Source organism: Trachinotus anak, unplaced genomic scaffold (genome assembly GCF_046630095.1).
Source record: "Trachinotus anak isolate AG129_WGS33_773 ecotype Australia unplaced genomic scaffold, CSIRO_AGI_Tana_v1 ptg000024l, whole genome shotgun sequence".
Classification (NCBI taxonomy): domain Eukaryota; kingdom Metazoa; phylum Chordata; class Actinopteri; order Carangiformes; family Carangidae; genus Trachinotus; species Trachinotus anak.
This window is the reverse complement of record NW_027273875.1, coordinates 9,354,453-9,376,964: the sequence shown is the minus strand read 5'-3', so window position 1 is coordinate 9,376,964 and position 22,512 is coordinate 9,354,453. Positions and strand designations below refer to the sequence as shown.

Genomic DNA, 22,512 nt, shown 5'->3' with positions numbered 1-22,512 from the left:
ACTAAAAACATAACAGCAAGGGAAAGTCAAAAACAACAAAAATGAAGTGTGGAAGCTATGATCTTTCCAATACTTTCCCACTGAGAGAGGCCACGAGGAAGGACCATTTCCACCCCTCTCAAATCCTTCAGATGTCATGGACTGCTGTAGAGTACATCCTTAAGTCTTCATTTCCCCCTCACCCAGCCACACACACACACACATACACAACAGCGACAGGGGCAGCAACTCTCCTTTGGCAGGGACACTAAGCACTGAACAGCTCTGAGCACAGCAGGAGGCTTTGGCCACCTGCATACTGTGGAGAGGAGATAGAGAGACAAATCCAACATTGAAATTGGTGATAGACACTACAACATTTCCTTTTTTCCACTCCAAGGATTTTAGCAATTTGTTTTCAAGGTTTACTCTATGCTTAGGTACGAGGAGCGTGCATGAAACAAAATAAATCAAAGATGTGCTGTTGCTCTGGGTGCAAAAACTGATTCACTTTTATGGTAGGTCCCACACAGGAAAAGAAAAATGCTTTTAACGTTCCCCAGGCCCTGCAAAGACCTATGCAAAATGTAAACAATGTTTGAGCCTACCTTTGAGCCTTGTTACAAGGGCCCACTACTGTGCAGTGTTCATTAGAGTGGAAATGATATGTGCAAACAAAGAGAGGCACCCAAGCAGCTCACTCTGCTGCGTCTTTTCATCTCAGAATTGCAAATGAATGCTGCCTCCTCACCTGGTCTCTGCAGGCAGTGTCCCAGTGCCTCCAATCAGTGCTTTATTGACAGCAGGCACCCAGCAGAAAACTGGGAGTGCTAATAGCTGAGGATGATGCCTGATAAACACATTCTCCCCTCTAACTGCACCCCCACATATTTTACTGCCTGGCAGGGTGGCCTCCAACCAAGGTCAGAATATGGAGTTGCTTGGCAAACAGAGCTGCTTATACAAAAGCAGGCACCGAGTTTCATGTAAAAGTCAGTTCTGACTCAATTTGGCTATTCTCCATCTGCTTTGAAATTTTAAAAGGTGCATCTTTGTCTGTACTGGCATTGAATCTTGTTGGAGGAGACATGTGCTTTCCATGAATATGTTGAGAAAAATACACAATTTCATCCAGATGTCCAGATGAAATATAAAGGAAATGAGGAAACAACAATGCTCACTATTCTAAGCAATAAGCAAATGAGCCGCAATGTTAAGCTTATGGACATTCCACATTATTGTGCAGGGCAGCCCTGTCAACGGAAGCACAGCATTAGACTTGCAGTGCAGCAAATATCTGTGGCCAAACCGTTCTGTCTAAATAACAGGGAGGGTGGCATCGTAAACACAGACTTGCTTGGCTTTGTCGAGCTAATGACTTCCTGCTCCAGTGGCTTGTGAAACAGTGTTAGAGCCAAAATAAGTAAAATCGGGAGCAGAATTTAATCTGTCACTCAATGGAAAGCCTTTAAGCAGAAACATACAGCCACCCAGAGGGTACACGCAAGTGAAGTGAAATTACAGCAAAAGCTCCCTGGCAGAGTAAAGTACCAAAACAGGTTGTATATAGGATTGGGGATTACAGATTGGTTGGATAAATAGGGGATTCTTTAAAGCAAAACAAACTGAGTGTGAATGTCAACCAAGGTGGTAATCTCAAACCATCAATCCCTTTGAATCTAGGTAAGCTTCACCTATGTAGAATAGAGACTGATGTGGGGAGGAAGACTGCGCTTGCTCTCGGTTTTTGATCTTCCTGAATTCGCCCCGAGCTTGGTTTTGAACTGTGTAGCTGTGCAGCAGTTCATATTAACAACCCCAAGTGTTGCAAGGTAGTCTGAGCAATGTTCAGTATGCCTTCCCAACTACTCAGAATTAATCATTTCTATGAATTGTTTGTTTCCTTTGTAGTCTCCTGGGAAAACTGGATGGGTATGACGAGAAGCTACTCTGGGCTAGATGAGCTAAAATTAATCAAAAACATCAATGACTTGTTTTGCTGAAACTGTCTTCCCTCTTTTCTAACCTCCTTCTCTCTGACTGTTGTCTGAATACGAAACAAAACTGCATCCAAATCATACCTCTATGCAATTACAGCAAGCCAACATCGATTCTGTAAACAAACAGCTGAATTTATTTACTAAAAAAACTCCAAAATCACTCATGTTACAAATGGTGATCTGCTCAATAATGAAAATAGACAAGCCTTTCAAAAGATATGATGACGTGTACAAACGTTTGACGTGTAATGTGTAATGCCAGAAACTCCAACTTTGAGGCAATGAGACTTACAACATATACTTTTTTTTTTTCATTTAACAACTATATTCTGAATCACTGACATCAAAGTTTTCTGTGTTCCACATTAATATTCATGTCTGAAGCAAAGAAAAAAAAATAGAGAAAATAAGACATGAAATGCAGATTAGCCTCTTCTGAGAAGATATGCAAATAGCAAGTCAGACACTTGAGTAAACCACATGCACATATACTATATATGCTTCCTTATTCAAATCTACCCAGACATAATTATCATTCTGTACGGCTAAATATAGAAATACCCAGCATTTTTCATGTGTGCCTGGACAGCAACATGCTGAAGGCCTGGCTGTCTGATATTATATTAAGGTATTCCATTGCAGTAGCAGACTGGCTTTAATTTAAGGGTGTTTTTGGCAGCATTTGATGAGGTAATAGGCTACACGGGTGGTTAAATGAATTAAATCTTTCTGACACTTGTGATTCCCTAACAGGTTGAGTCTATAAAAAACCTATTCTGCATAATGCCTCTGCATAAAAAATAAATCATAGTCAACAGAGCCAATATAGTCTTTGTCACAATGTGATTTTGAGGGCCGCTCATTGATGGTTATGAACAAGTCCAGATTCCAATTTTGCTAATATGCAAAAAAGCGGCACCAGATTAATAAACATCCGTCTCTTTGTGTTCATTTTTGGCACCTTGGAATAGGAAGAGGATGATGCACTGAAAATGATGTAATTATTTTACAGCTTGAACCAATATGGCCAACTATTTCCTCAATTCAAGACAATCCGCATTGTACACCCATAACAAAATCTGCAGCTCCACCTTAAAAACTGACTTTATTATACTGAATATCCAAACTGAGAATATTACTCTTTAAGATATTACGTTTGAAGGAGCTTTAATTTCTCATATACAGTAAAAGTCCAGTGTTTGTGCATTTAAAAAAAAGACACCATACATTTCTTTGCATCTCTGCATCTAGAAGGTTTAAAAAGCTCAACAGAAAGCTCCTTCATAACAGCAAACAAATGCATTCCCTTTGAACTTTCAGAAATATGAAATCGGACAAAAGCATGACTGAGCCTCAAAAGAGCCAAACTAAACACACTCCATCATGCAGTCCTCTCACAGATAAGAATAAAACAGGAATATAACATAAATCTTATCTCAATAAAATACTTCTCACTAACTTTAGAAAATCTTATTTAATTCAAATATCATGTTCATTTAAAGGCTTTGATTTCACATATAATGTTAGATATCTATGCATACTATATATACACTCTTAGATCAGCTTTAGCTTTAAATCATTTCTCAACACTTCAAAGACATAAAGTGGGGTTACCTTTAAACATTTTTATAGAAAAATGATTTAACTTTCATGTCACCAGTCATGACCCAGCATCACTTTGCTGAAATGATGGATATCTCAGCTTGGAACAAGAGCCACATGTAAACTTACAGCAAGATAATTAATTGAAAATGGGTTAATTCTTCCCACCACGCTAGTCCACATTAATGGGGAAGAGATAAGAACAGTCTTAATAGTTGGTCAGACCTTCTTGGAGAAGTCCAGCCAGAGCGGGGCTTATCTAAATCCTCTTGGCAGAGCTATCTGAATAGTCAGAGGCGAGTGCAGAGGAGTGCTTAAATTTGCCTGAAAAGCAGCTCTTATAAATAAAGCAGCAGCAGCTATCAGGCTCCTCTGATAGTGCTCAACTTTACTGCTCAGTATTGACTGACTTATTCAATGTGTTCTGTTAAATAAGAAAGAAAAAGAAAAAGCACACTTTAGCCATGGAAGTAAAATCGCTTCATGGTGTGAATAATAAGTAAAGTAAGATAAAACGGCCAGGCTAAGCTATACAAAAACAGTGCTCATTGTGTGATTTTTCTCTGTCCTCGGTGGTTGGGAAATGGTGGTAAAAGTTGTGTGTGTGGGGGGGGGGGGTGTTATGTCTCCCCTGTGTGTTTGATGACACTGAAAGCACAAGAGTTCCTGACGTTGGGTTACGATGTGCTCTCTGCCAATAAGCCTTCGCTGTCGCTCGGCCGCAGCTGCTGCCTGCTGGAGTCTCTGTCCACCTCATCCTCTTCATCAGATCTGCCAACACTCAGGTGTCTCCGGTACACAGGAGGGCTGTAAGGGTCAACACACACACAGACATACCATTATATCATTACTGGACTACTTACTAGGAAAACAAAACTGAATGGTGTAAAGATGAAAAGGTTGTTGTACAATTATGGCGCTAGACACCACAAGCAATTTACAATGGTGATAAAATGACACTCTTCCCCAGGCAGCAAATAACATAAACGTGTATAGCTTCCTATATGCGTGCATAATCATTATTTATTTTTAATTAGTATACAAGAAATGCATCACAAATATTCTTGGTCCATGATCCCAGGCATATGTGCAGTTCAAGTACAAAAAGTCAGGGGTCAGATATTAACAAGCAAGATATTAAAAACCTTGTCTCTACCTACCACACACATTACTATTTAAAACCGTGGCTTTGCATCTTTGGCTTATGTTGTAGAGATTTCCATCCATCCATTATCTGTACCACTTATCTGAACCAGGTCACGGTTTGGGGGGGGGGGGGCCCTGTCTGCATGTGATGCACTATCCATAACCCGACACCTATGTATTATATATTATACTAGATATCTGAAGAAGGTTGAAGTTCCTGCGTTTTAGCCTTGTCACACAAAACGCTGCGTGTCATCCGTTTGGAAGGCAGTGACATCTCTGATTTGGTGTCACAATATGTCTAAGTTAGCCAAGACGAGCGCTGACAGTTGTCAGTATGAGATGAAAATTGAATTTTTACAATCCACGGCATCTAGAAGTGAGAAAAAGGTGTTGCTGTAATTAATGTAATGGGTGATCCTCAATTTAGAAATGTATAAATAAATTGATTCTTTGTTCAAACTAATTAATGTAAATGAAGCATGTAAGCATATAAGCAACAGATACCAAAAAAAAGTACTTGAACAACTTTGGGTTATTTGTGTAACCCTGGTTCTCCGGGTAGCATGACATCAAAGGTGAAACATCAAAACGAAAACTTGAAGCTGTGTCTATCTACAGTGAAAGTGATATTTTGTTTAATGGAAGTGTTTAAATCAATATTAGAGTTTAGCTGTTGTTGCCTTGTAACTGTGCAGAGAGAAGCACTCTTGGCAAAATGCTAGTATGGAAGCTATATGGTGTTTTTCTGGCATTTATTTTGTTGAAATGAGCCAGTACCATGTTCCCCCCACTAAACCTTCCTCAATTCACTTTCCACTGATTAACAGAGCCAGTGCCCAACTGGAAAGGCATATTCAAGGACCACCACCAAGCTGCTGGCGTTATTTACAATCACACAAGAACAAGTGATGCTCAAACTGTGAGTAAAATTGCTCTGAAAATAGACAGCTTTTGAAGCTGAGAGCTAATTTTAGCATTTTAATTATGATGCAAAATGTCGTGCCGCACCTCTTTAAACTCTTCTAAGTTGACATGTGGAGGCAAAAATTGGGGTAATTTTGTTTTTGTCTCACTGCCAACATCTGTTTGTTGTCAATGGACAGCCACAGCCAGACAGGTGTCTCTTTAACACTATGTGCTTATAACAACATCAAACACACCATTAGGAGAGACACTCACACTTGCAGAGATGTAATCCATCCTTACAAAGAAGAAACAGAAACACAACCACTTCTCTGATTAGTAATTACAATAACGGATTACTGTGTATCTCAAGCACTGTATCAGCCATTGTTTGTGACAGAATTTAGGAATAAAACAGAAGTGACTGGAAGTGTGTCAGTCATGCAGACAAGAGGCAAACTTCAGTATACTATAATAAACTGGTCTTTTTTAACTGAAGGCAAATGCAAGCAAGAGCAAAGGAAAAAAAATATAGGCTCTGTCTTTTGAAAAATGTAGTTATGGCTTATCTAGCACAAGTCAGCATTAGTGTATCACAGGGATTATACACAGGGTCAAAATAAACACAGCAAACTAAGTTAGTACATTAAGTGAAAGATCCTGAATGAGTTTCAGTTATGCGACGCTCCGGGGTTATTATCACACCAAGCATCACCTTCTTCTATTGGTGTCAGTCACTGTCAGGCCTGTAGAGGTACTTCATCACCACGCTATCCATCTTCTTCTGTTTCTTCTTGGATTCCTTCTTGCTAGATGACACACGACTTGCAAACTCCTTCTCATCATCATCAGACGGGTGTTTCGGCGCCCTTTTAACACTGCTGGAGCTGCGGTAGGAGATGGTGGAGTCGGAGGATGAGGACTCCGACGACTCTGAGGAGGAAGAGGAATCCTCAGACTCACTTTGTTTCTTGCTAGATCTCTTCTTGGACTTCTTGCCTTTCTTCCTCCTTGAGCTCTTTCTGCTGTGACGATCATCGGAGGAGGAGGAGGAGGAGGAGGAGGAGGAGGAGTCTGATGAAGAGACTTTAGTCTTTTTATCTTTGCGACTGCGGGAGCTGCTGGTGCTCAGGGTGCTGGATGGCCGGCTGCTGTAGTCCAGGGCGGAGCCAGATGCGGAGCGCCGCAGGCTGGATGTGCTGCAGCCGAGCCCCTCGTCATCTCCCTTCTTCCTGCTGTCCTCACTTCCGGGCGTCTTCTTGTCATCCTCTTCCTCACCACTTGACTCATCAAGTTTACTGCGCTTGAATTTAATGGGTTTGAAGCTCAGCACCTCATTGATCGCAGCTTCCAAGTCAGGGTCTAAGTAGTTGCGGTGCGTGACTGTTTTAATATCAGATGTATCTGGCAGGTTGCTGTCTGAGGAGCGTGGTTGAGCCGGGGTAGAAAAGCTGCGACTCAGGGAGCGGGGACTGAAAGATGAAGTCCCCCCTTCACCAAAAGCGACACTCTGGCCATCATCATCATCATCATCTACGTGCAGGCCAAATTCGCTGAGGCCACAGCTGCGGGCAAGGGACAAGCGTGAGCTACTGCGTCTGTCGTCTTTCCAAGAAGTGCTGCGATTCAGCGACCGGGGGCTAGAACGACTCACACTGCTGATAGTTGACTTATTGTCATCATCCATATCCAGCATGCCCCTCCTGGTGGACATCCTGCTGGGAGCCACTGATGACACCATGGACTCCTTATCAAATTCAGGACTGCTGCGGGAGGTCCAGCGGGAATCCAGGCCCTTCCTGGCTCTGCTGGTGGCCTCAGAATAGGCCATGGAGATGACAGAGCTTTTGTCATCTAAGTCTTCCTGCGCCTGGCTCTTCTTCCAATCCTCCTGGAGCTCTCCAGATTTAGCCTTGGCTTTACGAATTGAGGCATGGTGTGGTGTGTCAGGCTGTTCTTTGAGTGTGCTAAACAGAGAGCTCTCATCGCCTGTCCCACCTATGGAGTCTTTCAGGTTGGAGCGCTTCCTGTAGCTCAGGGAACTCATGACAGACACTGATCTGCTCTGCTCTACTTCTTTCCCATCTTTGTTGACATCATTCACCTTCTCCTTACCTTCTTTCACCTCCCTGGCATCTGCATTTGCTGCATATCTGAAGGGTTACGTAATAAAATTGACACCAGAGACAACCAAAAGAACACACACAATATCCACAGCTGTGTAACTCATTCATTTTGTCCTTGGGACCAGTCAAGAGTCAGGGAACAGATACAATACCCCTGGCTACTGCTGTTATGTACAGTATGCACTGTAGGAAGTGAGGCAATCAACCAGTGAGAAGATCTATCTAACTCTGGCAGAGGCATCATTTAGCAGGCATGCCAACTGGCCAGGGGCCACTTCAATAAATTTGACAGCAGCCATTTTCCCATCCCGCCTCCTGTCATTAGACAGATTACTGGGAGAGAGGGATGACATCTAATCACATGAAATACCCATCTTTCCGTTACAAACTGCCCCAGGTAATTCTGGCCAATTTTAAGCCTGGGAATCTTAATCACCACGTCACCACAGGGATATGCATGGTAATCTGTCATGATGCAAAAGGAACGTGAGCACTAACCTGGCGCTCTTCAGGCTTCCCTCCTCCGACTGGGTCTTGGTGGAGCCTTTGTTCTTCGAGAGCCAAGACTTAACGCCATCCACACGGTCCTCCACCTCTGAATCTGTCTCTGTCTCATCCCCACTGTGAGGAAACAAAATCAGCTGGAGTTTGTGAGAAGCATCTGAGACTCAACACACAGCACAGTAAAAACATTCACCTTAACAAGTCATTTTTACGCCTTCAAGAGCAAAAATCTTCCAATCAAAGGAGATCATTCCCCTTGTTTTTAATACAAATCAGTTTATTTTAAGAGGAATTGTCCTAAATCCTTGCTCAGCTTCTTGAACACACTGTCTTAATCTGCCTTGTGCAACAATTCAGACAGATTCTCAGACAAGCAATGACACTAAATGACTTGATATGAGAATATTTTATGCAGTGTAGCATCACAGTCATTGCGCAGGCAAAAATAATAATTAGTTTTTTACGACCCAGAAGATTTTTGTTAGTAATTTCACAATCGAAGCTTTTCGTTAGTAATCGTATTCATTCTCTCAAAATAACAAGGGTCAGTATGATGCAAAGCAACGCAGGCAGGCTACAGGCGGCTGTGATTATGTGATACAATAATATCCACATATTCAAAATGTTTTTCAACAGATGTAGATGAGTGAGGCAAATGCATTATCTCGGCAGAATGTAGATGAAGCTCTTGGAGGCATAATTAACTTGTTTGGCTGGTTCTGGGCTGCGAGCATCTGTGTGGCATGTCACCTGCTCCTGGTGATTGTTATTGGAGTAGAGCCATGAGACAGCCCCGTGGCCCAATGCTTGACATAACAATCAATATACAGAGACCTGTGGATCGCCGTGAAAAAGCACAGTAGAGCCCACCTGCATAAGGTCACCCACTCATTCATTAGTTTCAAATCTGTGGTGCTTTTTCTGAGTGATACACCCCATTGTCTGAGAAGGTTAATGTGAGAGGAAACAGGTGAGGAAAAGAGGAGGGCAGAGCGGCACAAGCTCTAAGCCAGTGCCGCCATCGTGGTTCGAAAGGCGTTTGAGCAATGCATTACGTGAGAAATCCATTTGTTTGAGCACACGTCGCTTGCAACGGCAGCCCTAGAAGCACCATCCTCCGTGGCTACAGGATGTGTAAAAATACATTTTCATATTTCACACGAACAGATTTTAAAATACTGCACGGAGGCACATATGTTCTTAAGATATAAACTACATTTGATGTGTGTTGCCATGGTAACCTCAGTCAGAGAAAATTACATTCTCCATGATATAGTTTTTGATTTCAAAGCAATACAACGTCCTGTGTATTAATATTACTGACGACAAAGGTGTTGAAGATGAGCTAAAAATTCCAATTCCTCGTGATTTATAGCAGACTTCGAGTTTCATCCTTACTGTTATACACAGCCTTACTTTCAGTAACTTTCAGCGCCACGCTCCATCAATCTGAAATATTTACCTTGTGTATCACTGAATTGTAGATATATTTCATCTAGTGTCTGCAGAGGGCTGACTATCATTAAGAATGAGACGGCGATACAGGTAACAGATCTTGGACAAGCTTATCTATCTAAACCTCGGAACACGTTGCAAAATGCTTAGAACAAGCAAACACAAGGTGTGTGATGACAGCCAGACTGCTTCGCTCTATCATTTGTCCACATTCCACGTATCCATCTATGTGGGTCTCCCAGTGAGCAGTGTACCATTCCCTGTGTCACACATTCAGTCATGTTTCCTCAGAGAACACAGTGTCCTCTCTCCTTCCTTCTTTTTTCTGGTGGTCTGCCTAACGGTGCTTCTTTTTTTTTTTTTTTTTTTTTTTTTTACACAATAAAGGTGGTGCTGGTGCCGGTGGTGAATGAAGATTGTGAGGGACTGAGATTCTCAGATTCTTGGATTATGTAGTATTCAGGCTTTCAAGCTTTCTAGGAGCATTTACATATTTGACTTTCTCTCATCAGCGACCTCTCTATTATATGTCATCGCTTTATTTTCCACTCCCTATCTTCGCTGCTGCACGCTAAATGCAACAGATAAAAGCTCACCGCAAAAAATAAATAAATAAATAAAAATAAGATAACAGGTTCATTAATACTTGCAAGTTGATTACACATGCTGCCCATTTGTCAGCTCGGTGACGCTCTGACTTTTTAACATGATACACAACAGAACACTGAAGCCAGCCCAAAGCAAAATCATTTCCCTCTACCCCTTCTCTTTAACACACATACACACACGCGAAATAAAAGGTGGCTCGCAATTGAGTCCTGTGCAAATGGTGTCACAAACGATTTGTCCTTGGCCCCACACTACTAGCTAACCAGTCCTGAGGCTCGTAGCTACAAACAAGCCCCAAGAATTTAGAAGCGGACATTAATCGCTTCTGACAATCGGCCTGCACCGGTTGTAAATCTTTGTCACAAATACTTACACTCAGCATCAAATCTTGTATGGCTTGGTTCTATCAGTTTAGCGCTTGTGGTGACAAAAACATATTTTTACGGTCATCTATTCAACACAAGCTAATTACATCATGACAAAAAAAGCGTATAGGGTCTCGATTTATGTTAACAAAGGAGTGTGCACTTGACTCATTTGGTGTAATTTACTTCATACTCAAGGATAATTAGCACCTTGTACTAAAGGTGAAAAAAATGTAACCCTCATGGTCAGTCCATGCTGATGGAGACAGTTACATAGTTTTCAATAGTTAATTACAGTTGTGAGGGTAAGCACCGCTTGAAAAACACATTTTTCAGCCACTTTCTTTCCTAAAATAATAACAATCTTGCTATTATAACCATTGTTTTGAAGCAGTAAGTACAGAAATATTGAATAGTAATGTAAATCATCTGGAAAATCCACTTCATAATTAGAAGAAAAATCACCCCTCTATTATTGTTCATCCAAGCTGCTAATGCAATAATGTCGGAGGAGGGAAAAATGCAATTAAGTAAACATGGCGAATCATTGTTCTTTTCCTTGAGTTGCACAAAAAGAAAAGCAGAGCACTGATACATACAGGTTTCCTGATGACAAACGGATAACAGAACACAAAGTGATAAAGAGTGTGCTAACCGCGTCTCTTTGAGGAAGCGATCAGAGGTTAAAGTGGGAAATAATGGACGGGTATATGTGCTACAAACCAAAGACACGCTCTGATGAGGGCTCAATTATTTAACATGCCACAAAAATTCCTTTCATTGTACTAAAACTGGAAGAAAATGGGATTTAGTCAGTCAAAAGAACATATTTAGCATTCACAGTCGATGACTACACGTTTTGCAAACAAGTCAACATTTGGATTTAAAGTTAAATGTTTCACAACACTATGAAATGAGATTGGATTAGTGGAGCATTTGCATGCACGGAAATCAACAGCTGAGCTTTGGGTGAAATCATTTCAGTAGTGCACTGTGCCATCGCTGTCGCGCACCACTTGCTGACTGTGCAGCCATGGGTGTACAGTCACACTGTGCCGCAGCCATTACACACTCACAGGCATCGCTTCACACAATTGTGCTTAAGGCCTTCCAGAGCACATGTAAATTACTCCCACCATGCTAAGGACTGTGCCAAGGGCACAATGCAGCTCGTCTCCTCATGCCTTACTTTAACAATGTATACAAGAATAGAAAATAAACACATCACTTACACCACATACAAGACTGTCTAACATGTAATTCATGTAATCTAATGTAATTTTTGAAATAGCTTGAAAGACAAACTGTGAATATACAGTAGATATGTTTTGTAGTCTGAGTAATCCTGTGTCACAGGAACCCTGAAATACCCCGAAGTATCCCTGAATTTCCAAATTTACTTTCATTTTTAGTTTGTACTGTAATGATTTCAACTTTGTAATTAAATCACAGCTAAATCTCAGTCCTTATTCTTCTCATTTTCATCATAAGAAAAAAAAATGACTACAATATGAAGGTAATACTAAAGATGAAAACTATCAGCAAATGAAATCAGTTCATCTCCATTAAAGAGATTTCTTCCCAACTCTCAAACTAACACAGGGAATGTATTTATGGATGTTTCATAGGCTGAGGACGTCTGTGGTGCCTTCACCAAACTAACTCACTGACTAACTTCCTGCATGTGCTTTGGAGAAGCCACAGAAGAACAATAGACTGGTAAAACAGTGGAGCTTAGTGCAAAACTGCTTTAACCCCAGATCCAAATCAATGCATGATGAAGCTGCTGCAGCTGCAAACGTAGCAGAGGATGGTGCTTGACACAAAAATAATCATGGAGACAATGATGCAGTATTACCGCGGGTCTGTAACACTTTGCTGTTTTTCATCTGAATCATATTTCCCAAAGCAGTGAGAATACTGGTGTCATTTAGAGTTGTACTCTATTTACCACTCTCTTTACATTTCCTCTAAATCTAACTCTGTGCCATCAGATTTTTCAAATAACTTCTTGTTGCTCTGACGGAAGGAAAACAAGCCCAGCAATGGGGACAAAGTAAAAAGAAACAGAATGAAACATTGGGGCTATCCATTAAGCATAGCTTTTATCAGAGATGTATACAACAGGCAAAGATTTCCATTCTCCTCAAAATTACTTCTCCTCACTGTGCTATTGTGAACAAAACAAATACGAATACTGCATTATTCTCTCTTGTGGTTGAAATAGGTGAGGAAAAAAAAAAACTTGAAAACAACCATTATGACAAAAACAAAGGATGCATTTTCCATTCTCACGTTTTGTTCTTTCTTTTCTGATATTTTGTCACCATGTCTTGCAAACTGCCAGAAGTGTGGAAGACACCGAAAAAAAGGGAGCAGGGAAAAAGAGAACGAGAGAAGGTGAGATACACAAACAACAGTGCAAAAAGAGGACAAAATGAGATAACAGCAAATAAATAGTTTTACACTTCCACGAACACATATAAAATACTGTAAATATCCATTGCAAAACAGTGCCTTGGTAAATCAACCCATGCTGTTGCTGGCCTCCTTCTCAAACAGAGCTGGTGTGTGTAATGTCTTCCTTTTAGAGGTCTGTATTATTGCAGTCAGTGTTTACCTCAGTGGGCTCAGAGCTAGTATAACCCTCAACCCCACTGCAAAGAGGGAAGAAATAACCAAACAGGGAAAACCAGCTCAGAGACAAAAGATCAAAAGCAGGGAGCTGAATTAAACCATGTGAGAAGTATTTGGGGAACAGACAGAGAGTAGTATGACTCACAGAGTACAAAAGAGGTTGGAGAGAAATTGATGTAGGAAGATGTGGGAGACATAGAATGAAAAGATACAAGTTTTGATTGACAGGTGACTGGAAAAAAAAAGGAAAAAAAAAAAGGCGGATCTCATTTGGTAACTGCCTTGCAACTTATGAAGACAACGCTACAGTACAGTATGCCCTAATGTACCAAGCATACTACAGAACACTGAAGCCGTCCTGTACCTGTTGATTAAGTCATCATTGTCATCGCTCTCCATCTCGTCCTCGATCGCAGCCTGCAGGTCACCTATCCTCTTGAAGGCCAGCTTAAGGTCCACTTGTAAGCTCTGATTTGCCGCCTCTAAACTCTCGATGTCCATTTCCTGTTGAAATGGATCACAGCACAGAAGAGGTGGGGGTTATCTCTTCCAGTGTAAACTCCAGTGAATGGCTTTCAAGTCTCCCAGCACACACAGGCCTTACCAGCTCGTGCTTCTTCCGGCTGGCCTCGCCCTCCTTCTTGGACAGCTCTGCCATTTCTTCTTTAATGTCTCTTATCTGCCTCTGCATTCGCTTATTCTGCTCCTTCTCCCTGTTTTCTGCAGCGATTTGCTGGTTTCTCTCCTCTGTCATCTTTTCCAGATTCTCCTTTAGACGACCCACCAGGCTCTGGGAGGGAGTCAAGATGATATGGGTGAACTTGTTCTTCAAAAGTTCACATCAACCAATGCACAACTCTTGAGCTGAATTTTCTCCTTGGTTCTGGACTAACCCTCAAATGTTTGTTCCTCTCCCGCTGTAGTTGGTGTGCTTTTAACACTGACAATAGCACTCAAGGTAAATTGTCCATTTCCACCCACTTCTCATTTATTTTTTTCCATAATAAAAGTGTTTTTTTACCAGTGCAAGTGAGTTTCAAGCTGCAAGGTAAAGTGTCAACCATCATTAACTTTGATTTGAACTGTTTCTAGCCAAACCTGAAAGAATAAAGCCTGCTATAAATTCAAGTTCTCACCAGTCTGAGCTGCTTTTTCGCAGCAAATGTACACACAAACTGTTACGTGGCATATGTATATATAAGAAATATGAATACTCATTAATTTCATGTGGTCAAATATGACTGATTGTGTTTTTATCATGGTACTGTCCTCAGTTATGAATAAATATTATTATTCTCTGGTTGATGCTTTTCATAACCAGCACTTTAAAGATATGGAGCTATGCAAGCGACAGCACGCTCTACCTTCACTTTATATTATCTCTGTCTCTCAATAAAAAATCAAAAAATCAAAAAAATAAATATAAAATTTCCATTTATATGTTCACATAGCGTGTTTTTTACGTTTTGCAAGACACGGAGGATTGTCTCACCTCCAAGCGTTTGATCTGTGTCCTCTCATACTCCAGCTTGGTCTCCAGTTCACGGATCTTGGCCTCCTGACGGCTCACAAGAGACTTCTCCACCATGGACTGCTCTTGAAACTCGAGCTGGCTCTGCAGCGAATGGAGCTGGGGGTAGGAAGGATACACACATACATACACATAAACAAACACAATCACTCCCTCAGAAGCAGCACTTTTTGCATACCCCCGGCTTTGACCTCTGCTTTTCCACCTCCTCTTTAAGCGAGGACTGTGAAATACTTTGCGCTGATGTTATGTGTACGTATTAAAACTAAATTAATGTTCACTTTCTCACCCTTTTCGTGCAAATTTAATCCATGTAAATATTGTGCATCCAGTCTGAATAATGAGCTCCAGATAAGCCCCCAATCTACCACAAACGGTCAAAAGAAGAGCTCGTGGTTCAGGCTCAGTAACACCGAGTCACAGTAATTTCACAGGCTTTGGGAAAGGGCTGAGTTTCATGCAAAGCACGTTTGTTCCATCTAAATCGTTTTCTCATGACTGATAAAAGGAAGAAAGATACGTCACAAAAACACCGGCCCACAAAGCAGCGCGGCACCTAATGAGGGAGTTTGCATCTAAGACAAGGAGGATTTGGAGTTCTCCTTTGATATTACTAAAGAAGCCAGATTTCCCTCCCTCCTGGTGATGAGATAACCACTTCAAGGTCAGACGCTTTAGATGGCTATCACTACCTTCTCTGGCAGGTTTTAACAATGCCTTACAGCTTGTTGTGAGTCTCTAATGTAACCAAACATATTCTCACAGCTGAGATTTGAGTGGACAAAAGATGTGTATGTGTATAGCTTAATATAATAGAAGCTGGGTCTGCTGTTAGGAAGTGGCAGGAGCTCATGTGAAATTATATTTGAAATACATCCTGTTCAAGGCAGATGGTTTTATTTGTTTGGTCTACTGCATGTCAGCACTTAGAGGAAAACACTCCCTGAAAATCCACCAACTCTGAGCCAGCGTGTGGATAATGTGCACGCAAAAACACACACACACACTAAAGATTGCTATATTCAAGCTAAGTTCATCTTCAAATTCATTTAGCAGACAAATGCATCGACAAAGAAAATGGGCACACATTAATACGTGACACACATGACATGTTAGATGCTATCCTCTGAACAAATAGCACTCCAGCAGAAAAACACAATTATTACAAAAGCACCATTATCAATATAGGCTTCATCCAGGTGCATTAACCTTTTTACAACATGAATCCACATTTATGCTGAGCCTCAACCATTTAGCTGACAGTATACAGTAACTAAACCAAACAGCCCATAAATAAGCTAAATCTGGTGCTAATGTCACTATGGTAACATGCTCACAATGACAATGTTAGCATGATGATGTTTAGCATGTGTCATTTTTCCCCTGTTCACCATCGAAATTTCACATCTTAGCAGCGTTTGCATATTTTCACAAAACACAAAAGACAGCTGATGGTGACGGCAGTGTTATTGGTTTTAAATGTACCCCGTCATAAACCAACGTGGGAAACAAAATTGTGCTCACAGCCACAAATGTCATGGCGATCTATCCAATAGCTGTTGAGAAATTTCATACCAAAGTGATGGTCCTACAACCATACCAAAAGGCTAAAAAGGAGCTAAAGCTATACATTTTAGGACAGCACTTGACATAAACCAGATCATTATACCGTTTAGAAAATAACATATCCAAAGTTTATAGTAGACCCGGGAGAAAGGCAAAATCTCAAAACCATGTTTATGAAAAAAGGGCATTTGCATTTTTCATGATCTAGCAAATTCTGCAGCAGTATGCTAGCACTATTAACAACTACGAGTGAGTGCGATATGCCTGGCCCACGCATGGCTTTGGTAAGCCATATGCTGCTGTTAGTTGGTTGGACACACAACATTGAACTGAGAGTAATGGATGCAAACAGGACAAGAGCAATTTGCACAAACATTTAGAAATAATGTCCACAGTGAAAAGCAACTTGACTTTGGTGTAATAATTTTGTATTTCAGGATTGTTGGTTGTGACAATGAGTCATAAAAAAAAATGCAGGTTATAATTGTGTCATCTTTGATTGTTCGTTAAATTAAATGGATATTAATTGTGTATCAAAATGTAAAAGTCACATAGAGCAGGAGTTTGACATTTCAAACACGACTCCACTGTGAGCATTGGTTACATGGAGCATTTCCATGTGGGAGAGTAAAATGGTACCTTCAGGGGTTTTTCAGCTGATTAGAATAATCACATGAATCATGCAGAGAAAAGCCAGTGTATAGTAACAGGGTTTTGCCTTCATGTCCGTTTGTGTTTCATCACATCATCAGATGAACAAACAAACCTCACCATCGGACTCCATTTTCATACTTATTTCCAATTGCCAGCTTCTCATTTACTTGAATATGTTCTGATAGTTTAAAATAAAATGACACACTGACACTGACAGTGGAATAACAAACAAAACAAATGAGATAAATTGCAAAGACAGAAGCTGCTGTATTAAGACCAGAATTAGCGCTTTAATTTGATGTAATTGCTTAAACCATGGAAATGAGCTGCTCAGTTTATGTACATGACCCTTCCTTTGAATATGAGTAGTGAGAGACAAAAGAACAGTTTCTCTCCTTGACTCTAAATCTTTGCTGATTCCTACTATTTAAATGCAAATTGCTTTGAAATTTTGAAAAGAAAGCCCCCACGGAAACGAAGCATTTTTTGGTCACAATAATCAGTGAGTGAGAAGCTGAAGTCTAATCAGAGAGAAGGTTCCTGACAGAGAGCCAGAGTGCTTTTGAATATTTTGTACCTTTTCTTGGATCTCCTGCTTCTCCTTTGTGGCCTCTTCCAGCTGGGCCTGCAGGTCAGTGATCTGGCTCAAGTCCCGAGCAGACTAGAACACACACACACACACACACACAGACATATTAATTAAGGTATATTAAGGTGTGTGTGTGTGTGAGAGAGAGACAGATTAAGTGCAATTGTCAGTGCAGACTTCAATTATCTGTAAAAAAAAAAAAACAAAAAACAAAAAAACACCTTTTATGTAAATGGTTAATGAATGTGATACATCTGTGCCAAATAATTTGTCATGTGATCTACTGTAGAACAGATTGCATCTCTGTGACTGCAGCGCACACACTGTGTTCAGAGGGGAGTGTGTCCTCCAAACCACAAAGCCACACATGCAGAAAAGAACAGAATGTTAATGTCGATGTTAGAGGTGGTATCCCACCATGTTTCAAACTAAATAAGCATGAACAAGTAAGTAAAGGAATTATGCTACTTTTGTGGACGTGTCATCCATTTCCTTCACATGGCTACTGGCCAGGTTCCTACCTAAAGGGGCAAGTCTTAGCCCTGATAAGAGAGGGACTTAAAATACATTTCCAAGGCTTTTGAACAGCTCGCTGGGCAGGATGAGTTACCTGGGCGACTGCAGCCTTGTGTTTTTTCATCAGCTCATTCATGTCCTCCTGATCCTCCTCCATACGAGACTGTAGGTCATTCTTCTCTCTCTGCAGACGGCTGATCTGCTCCTCTGCCTGCAAGACAAAGAGAGAAGGAAACACACACTTTACGTTTAGAATGACAGGATTTATTCATGAGCTACTGAATATGATAAATGGTCATTAGCTGGCCAGGCCGTAGCAGTTCTGGAATCTCATCTAATGGCAATGAAACACAATCTGGACAGGGTTCTGGCTGGAGGATGAGACCAATTGAAGATAATCAATTGGCTCATTTAGGCAGGGAAAAGTGCAGCCAGTGCAGCATACTGGTGATGTCCTATTTAGAGTTCATCCTCTGCGTTCAGGGGGGAGACTCGGGCCCTCAATATGCATTCTCTAATCTGAGACATTTACAAGACCTTCCCTTGCCATAAATGCAGCAATTAACAAGCAAAGCACAGGCACACAGCACTCTGTGCGTCATCCCCAGAGACACAAACATCCTCAGTCTACAAGTCTGAAATGCAGGCGGCACTCTCATGAGACAGCAATTAATGAGCAGATGGAGAAAAAAAACATTTCGACAAAGCTTATTTATCCATTAGAGCAAAATGTTAAAATCAGACATGTGCCAAAGGGCATTTATTATTTTAATATCCCACCATGGCTTGATGATGTATGCATATTAATGCTAGAGCCCTGCTGCACTTCGAAGAGTGAAAATTTGATCGACAGAAGCCCTCCATTAATTAAATATTGTTTGTTGCTTTTGGTTTAATTTGCTCATTATAAGAAGGGTGCAGAAACATTTACACAAACAATTTCTTTCTCATCAACATTGTGACATAAAAAGGTATATTAGGTATATTTCATTCCTTATAAATGTGTATTAATATACACACAAAAACATAACGCGTTAGAAACACGTGCAGAAGGATATGACTGGAAGACACAGCTCAACAGATGTCAAAACTCACCGACATCTTAGCTTTGACCACGTCCTCCATTTGGATATGTAAGTCCTCTATTTCAATCTCCATGCTCTTTCGAGCCTTCACTGCTGCCGCGGAGGTGAACTCTGACTCCTCCAGCTGTGAGAAACAGGAGGGAAGAAAAGGTCGCGGGTAGGAGAGGAGGGGCAAACATTAGTAGGCCAAGATCAAGGATCTATCCTGGATAGGCAGAGGACAGAGGGTTTATCAACCTGTGCATGTGTTTTCATGCTCTGAGACCAAATGTGTGTTTCTTGTTGTATCAGTATATCACAGTTTAAATGATCACGTGTTGAGGCAAACTGAACGTGTTACAACAGAGTGGCGTACTTGATTTTTGAGCTGGGCGATCTCTCTCTTGCTTGGGGCGTTACTTTTCAGGTGGTCCAGCATAATCTGCGCATCAGCCAGAAGGACTTTGGTTCTCTTCAGGTCTTTCTTCAGCCTCTTTTCTGTCTCCACATCCCTGTGGCTCACCTGTGAATGACAAGACACTCCTCTCTGTACTCTGTTTTTCTCTCCCCCTTCAAAACCCACAGCGCCTCTCGAGTCTCAAAAGCTGGTTCTTTCCAATCAAAAGAAGTGGCCCCGCACTCAATCGCACACACTTAACTGTACTGACAGAGACCAGGGGCAGAGTAGTGGCACTACCTGGTCCTGGGCGTTCAGCAGTTTGGACTCCAGCTCTCTTCTCTCACGCAACACTTTCTGCTTGTCTTCGTACTCCTCCTCCAGCTGCACCTCCATCTGTTTCAGCTGCAGGACACACGCACAAGGTGTCAGGATGCACAAACAGATGATCAGTGATAAACAAAGTCAGACATAACACACCATCAACCATCCTGTTAGACATGGCTGCTCTCACACATCAAAAACAAAGGGACCCCCCCCCCGAGCAGATCTGCCAGCCAAATGTAGCTTCAAAAAGAAAATCTTTTATTCTATCAAACTCAATTTTTTATATTTATCATAGTTGTATTGTCAAGTTGTATTTATTTAGCCCGCATCTAGTATGTTGGGTGTGTGCAAGAATTTTAATTCTGATTGATTGCTGAATGATTGCTGTTTGTCATCCAGGGTAATGAGTGACAGGCAACCTCTGTGGTGTATAAACCATGGTTTCTACTCTCTTCTCAGGAATACAGCATATTTGCACACAGCATGGGGCACAATCTGAAAACTATACATAAACTTGAAATAACCAATTCAAGAACTTAAGAAGACGAGCTGTGCAGGAATCTAAGGGTACAACAAACTTCAACACTCTCACTTGTGAACTCAAGTGTGTGTCTTTCAGTGCTTCCTTGACCAGGTGTGATTATTCGTTGGTTCAGGGTAGCGGGGCTATGCATAAAGATAAAGTTTGCACAAATGAATGAGTATGAATAAGCAGCACCTACCTTCTTACTGCAGGAGCGCCTGATCTCGTCTACCTCTTCATCCTTACTCTCAATCTCTTTAGAGTGGGTCTGCCGCTGTCTCTCCATCTCCATCTCAAGCCGCAGCTTTGCCTGAGTACATGATGAGGGGACACGCATATACATATACAATGAAAAGAATACAGAGTTTTTGGTTTACCTCCAAAATTAGATATCTGCTATTTGTCCAAAATGAGAGACATTTTCTTATAAAATGATTTCTTAAACAATAAAATATACATTTTTGAAGGATATTAGGGTGGAGGAAAGCTCTTTGTGAAGTTTAGGTTTTAAAGATCTACAATTACACTATTACACTGCACCACCCCGTACCTGCTCCAGCATCTGGATGGTGCCAGCCTGTTCGTCCAGCTCTTCCTCCTGGTCCTTCACCTTGGCCTCAAGGTCACGAAGCTGCTTCTTGACCTTGGCCAGGGAGGCTTCATCCTTGGACTCCTGGGAGGAAATATCCTGTAGCTCTGCCTCCAGCTGCTGCACCTTCATATTTGCGGTGCACAATTCACTGTCCTTGTCCTGCAGGCGGAGGAGACACAGTAAAGCGCACATCTGGACCAGCCCAGTTATGTCACACAGAGAGCAGAGAGACCAGACATGTAGTCCCCAAGAGAGGACATCAGAGCGTCTGGAGTATGTTCTGTAAAGTAGCTTACCTGCAGCTGCTGGCGGAGGTTAAACATCTCACCAGTCATTATGTCTTTCTCTCGAGCCAACTTCTCCCTCAGGCTCCTCTCTCTTTGTACCTCTGCCTGAGACTGGTTCTGCTCCAGGTCAAATCTGGAACGCACATAAACACACACAAACATACACACACATACAAACACACACACACACTGATAGTCAGCAAAATGTTGAGACTAGGGTTCCATAGGGTTAAACGGCTGAGTATCATGGTAAACTGTGCAGGAGATGTAATACAAAGTGAACATCAAGTCATTTGTCATAATAAAGTGTAATGGCGAGGCTATCCTCGACACAGAGCCCAGCATCAGCTCAGCACTGCCGCTATTTTAGCCTCAACTGTTATCCTCTTCCATTAGACATCAATTTACAATTGGGTTGTAATAATGTGCAAAATGTTTTCTTCAATTGTCTGGGGCAGAAGCACTTATGGTTAGTGAACTTAAAAGCTAAGTGTCTCATGCTGTCAGCTCGTTGTAATTCCCTGTTTTTCTCTCTGAAGCACAGCTGAAAATAATTTCACCCACAGAGCATCTTCAATTAGCCACAGGGGAGAGATCACATTCTGCCACAGCGATAGCTTCTCAAGTGCTTAAAGTCTGAGTCATTTTCTCAGCTAATGCAATTCCACAGATTACAGAACATCTCAGTCACTATTCAAATTAAAGAAAACTTTTGTGTTCTGCCGAGCGGGCCACTGTGTCTGTGCTGGGCAATCCGAGGAGAAAAGAGCAACATGTTCTGTGTAATGTGTGTGTATGGAAAAAAAGAAGACACACAGACAAATAGTTAGATACATAGACAGACAGATTGGACTGGAGAGTTAGTTGAAACTGACTTCCTCTGTTTCTTCTCCAGATCATGGTTGCGGTTCTGTAGTCCCTCCAGGTGAAGCTTGGTGTCCTGCAGCTCCGCCGTCAGTTTCTGGCACTTCTTCTTCAGCTGCTGCACAGAGCGCTGCACATCCTCATTATCTGTCTGCAAATCAGCCAACTGCAGCGTGCATACACACACACACATGCAAACAAACACACATTTTTTCATTATTTTTTTATGCATTTCATTATTACAACTAACAGGCTACAAGTGTGTGGTGAAGT

The 22,512-nt window shown here is 41.5% G+C and overlaps 1 protein-coding gene across 11 annotated transcripts in view; it reads right to left on the bottom strand.

Annotated features, from left to right (window-relative positions):
- Window positions 1-2,090: 2,090 nt before the first annotated feature.
- Window positions 2,091-22,512, bottom strand: part of LOC139607631 (unconventional myosin-XVIIIa-like) — a 63,199-nt gene continuing 42,777 nt past the window's right edge. For 7 of the 11 annotated variants that reach the window (XM_071460670.1, XM_071460663.1, XM_071460666.1 and 4 more), the window contains 16 exons: window positions 22,251-22,405; window positions 21,385-21,508; window positions 21,047-21,247; window positions 20,696-20,806; window positions 19,947-20,051; window positions 19,626-19,772; window positions 19,281-19,394; window positions 18,280-18,396; window positions 17,658-17,741; window positions 14,822-14,959; window positions 13,934-14,119; window positions 13,694-13,833; window positions 12,988-13,032; window positions 8,258-8,380; window positions 6,349-7,786; window positions 2,091-4,388 (listed from right to left, as the gene is read on the bottom strand). In XM_071460670.1, coding sequence (XP_071316771.1) covers window positions 6,364-7,786; window positions 8,258-8,380; window positions 12,988-13,032; window positions 13,694-13,833; window positions 13,934-14,119; window positions 14,822-14,959; window positions 17,658-17,741; window positions 18,280-18,396; window positions 19,281-19,394; window positions 19,626-19,772; window positions 19,947-20,051; window positions 20,696-20,806; window positions 21,047-21,247; window positions 21,385-21,508; window positions 22,251-22,405 — 3,213 coding nt within the window. In that variant the 3' untranslated portion in view covers window positions 2,091-4,388; window positions 6,349-6,363. The remainder of the gene's footprint in view (window positions 4,389-6,348; window positions 7,787-8,257; window positions 8,381-12,987; window positions 13,033-13,693; window positions 13,834-13,933; window positions 14,120-14,821; window positions 14,960-17,657; window positions 17,742-18,279; window positions 18,397-19,280; window positions 19,395-19,625; window positions 19,773-19,946; window positions 20,052-20,695; window positions 20,807-21,046; window positions 21,248-21,384; window positions 21,509-22,250; window positions 22,406-22,512) is intronic. The other 4 variants (XM_071460674.1, XM_071460667.1, XM_071460672.1 and 1 more) reach the window with 3 other exon arrangements.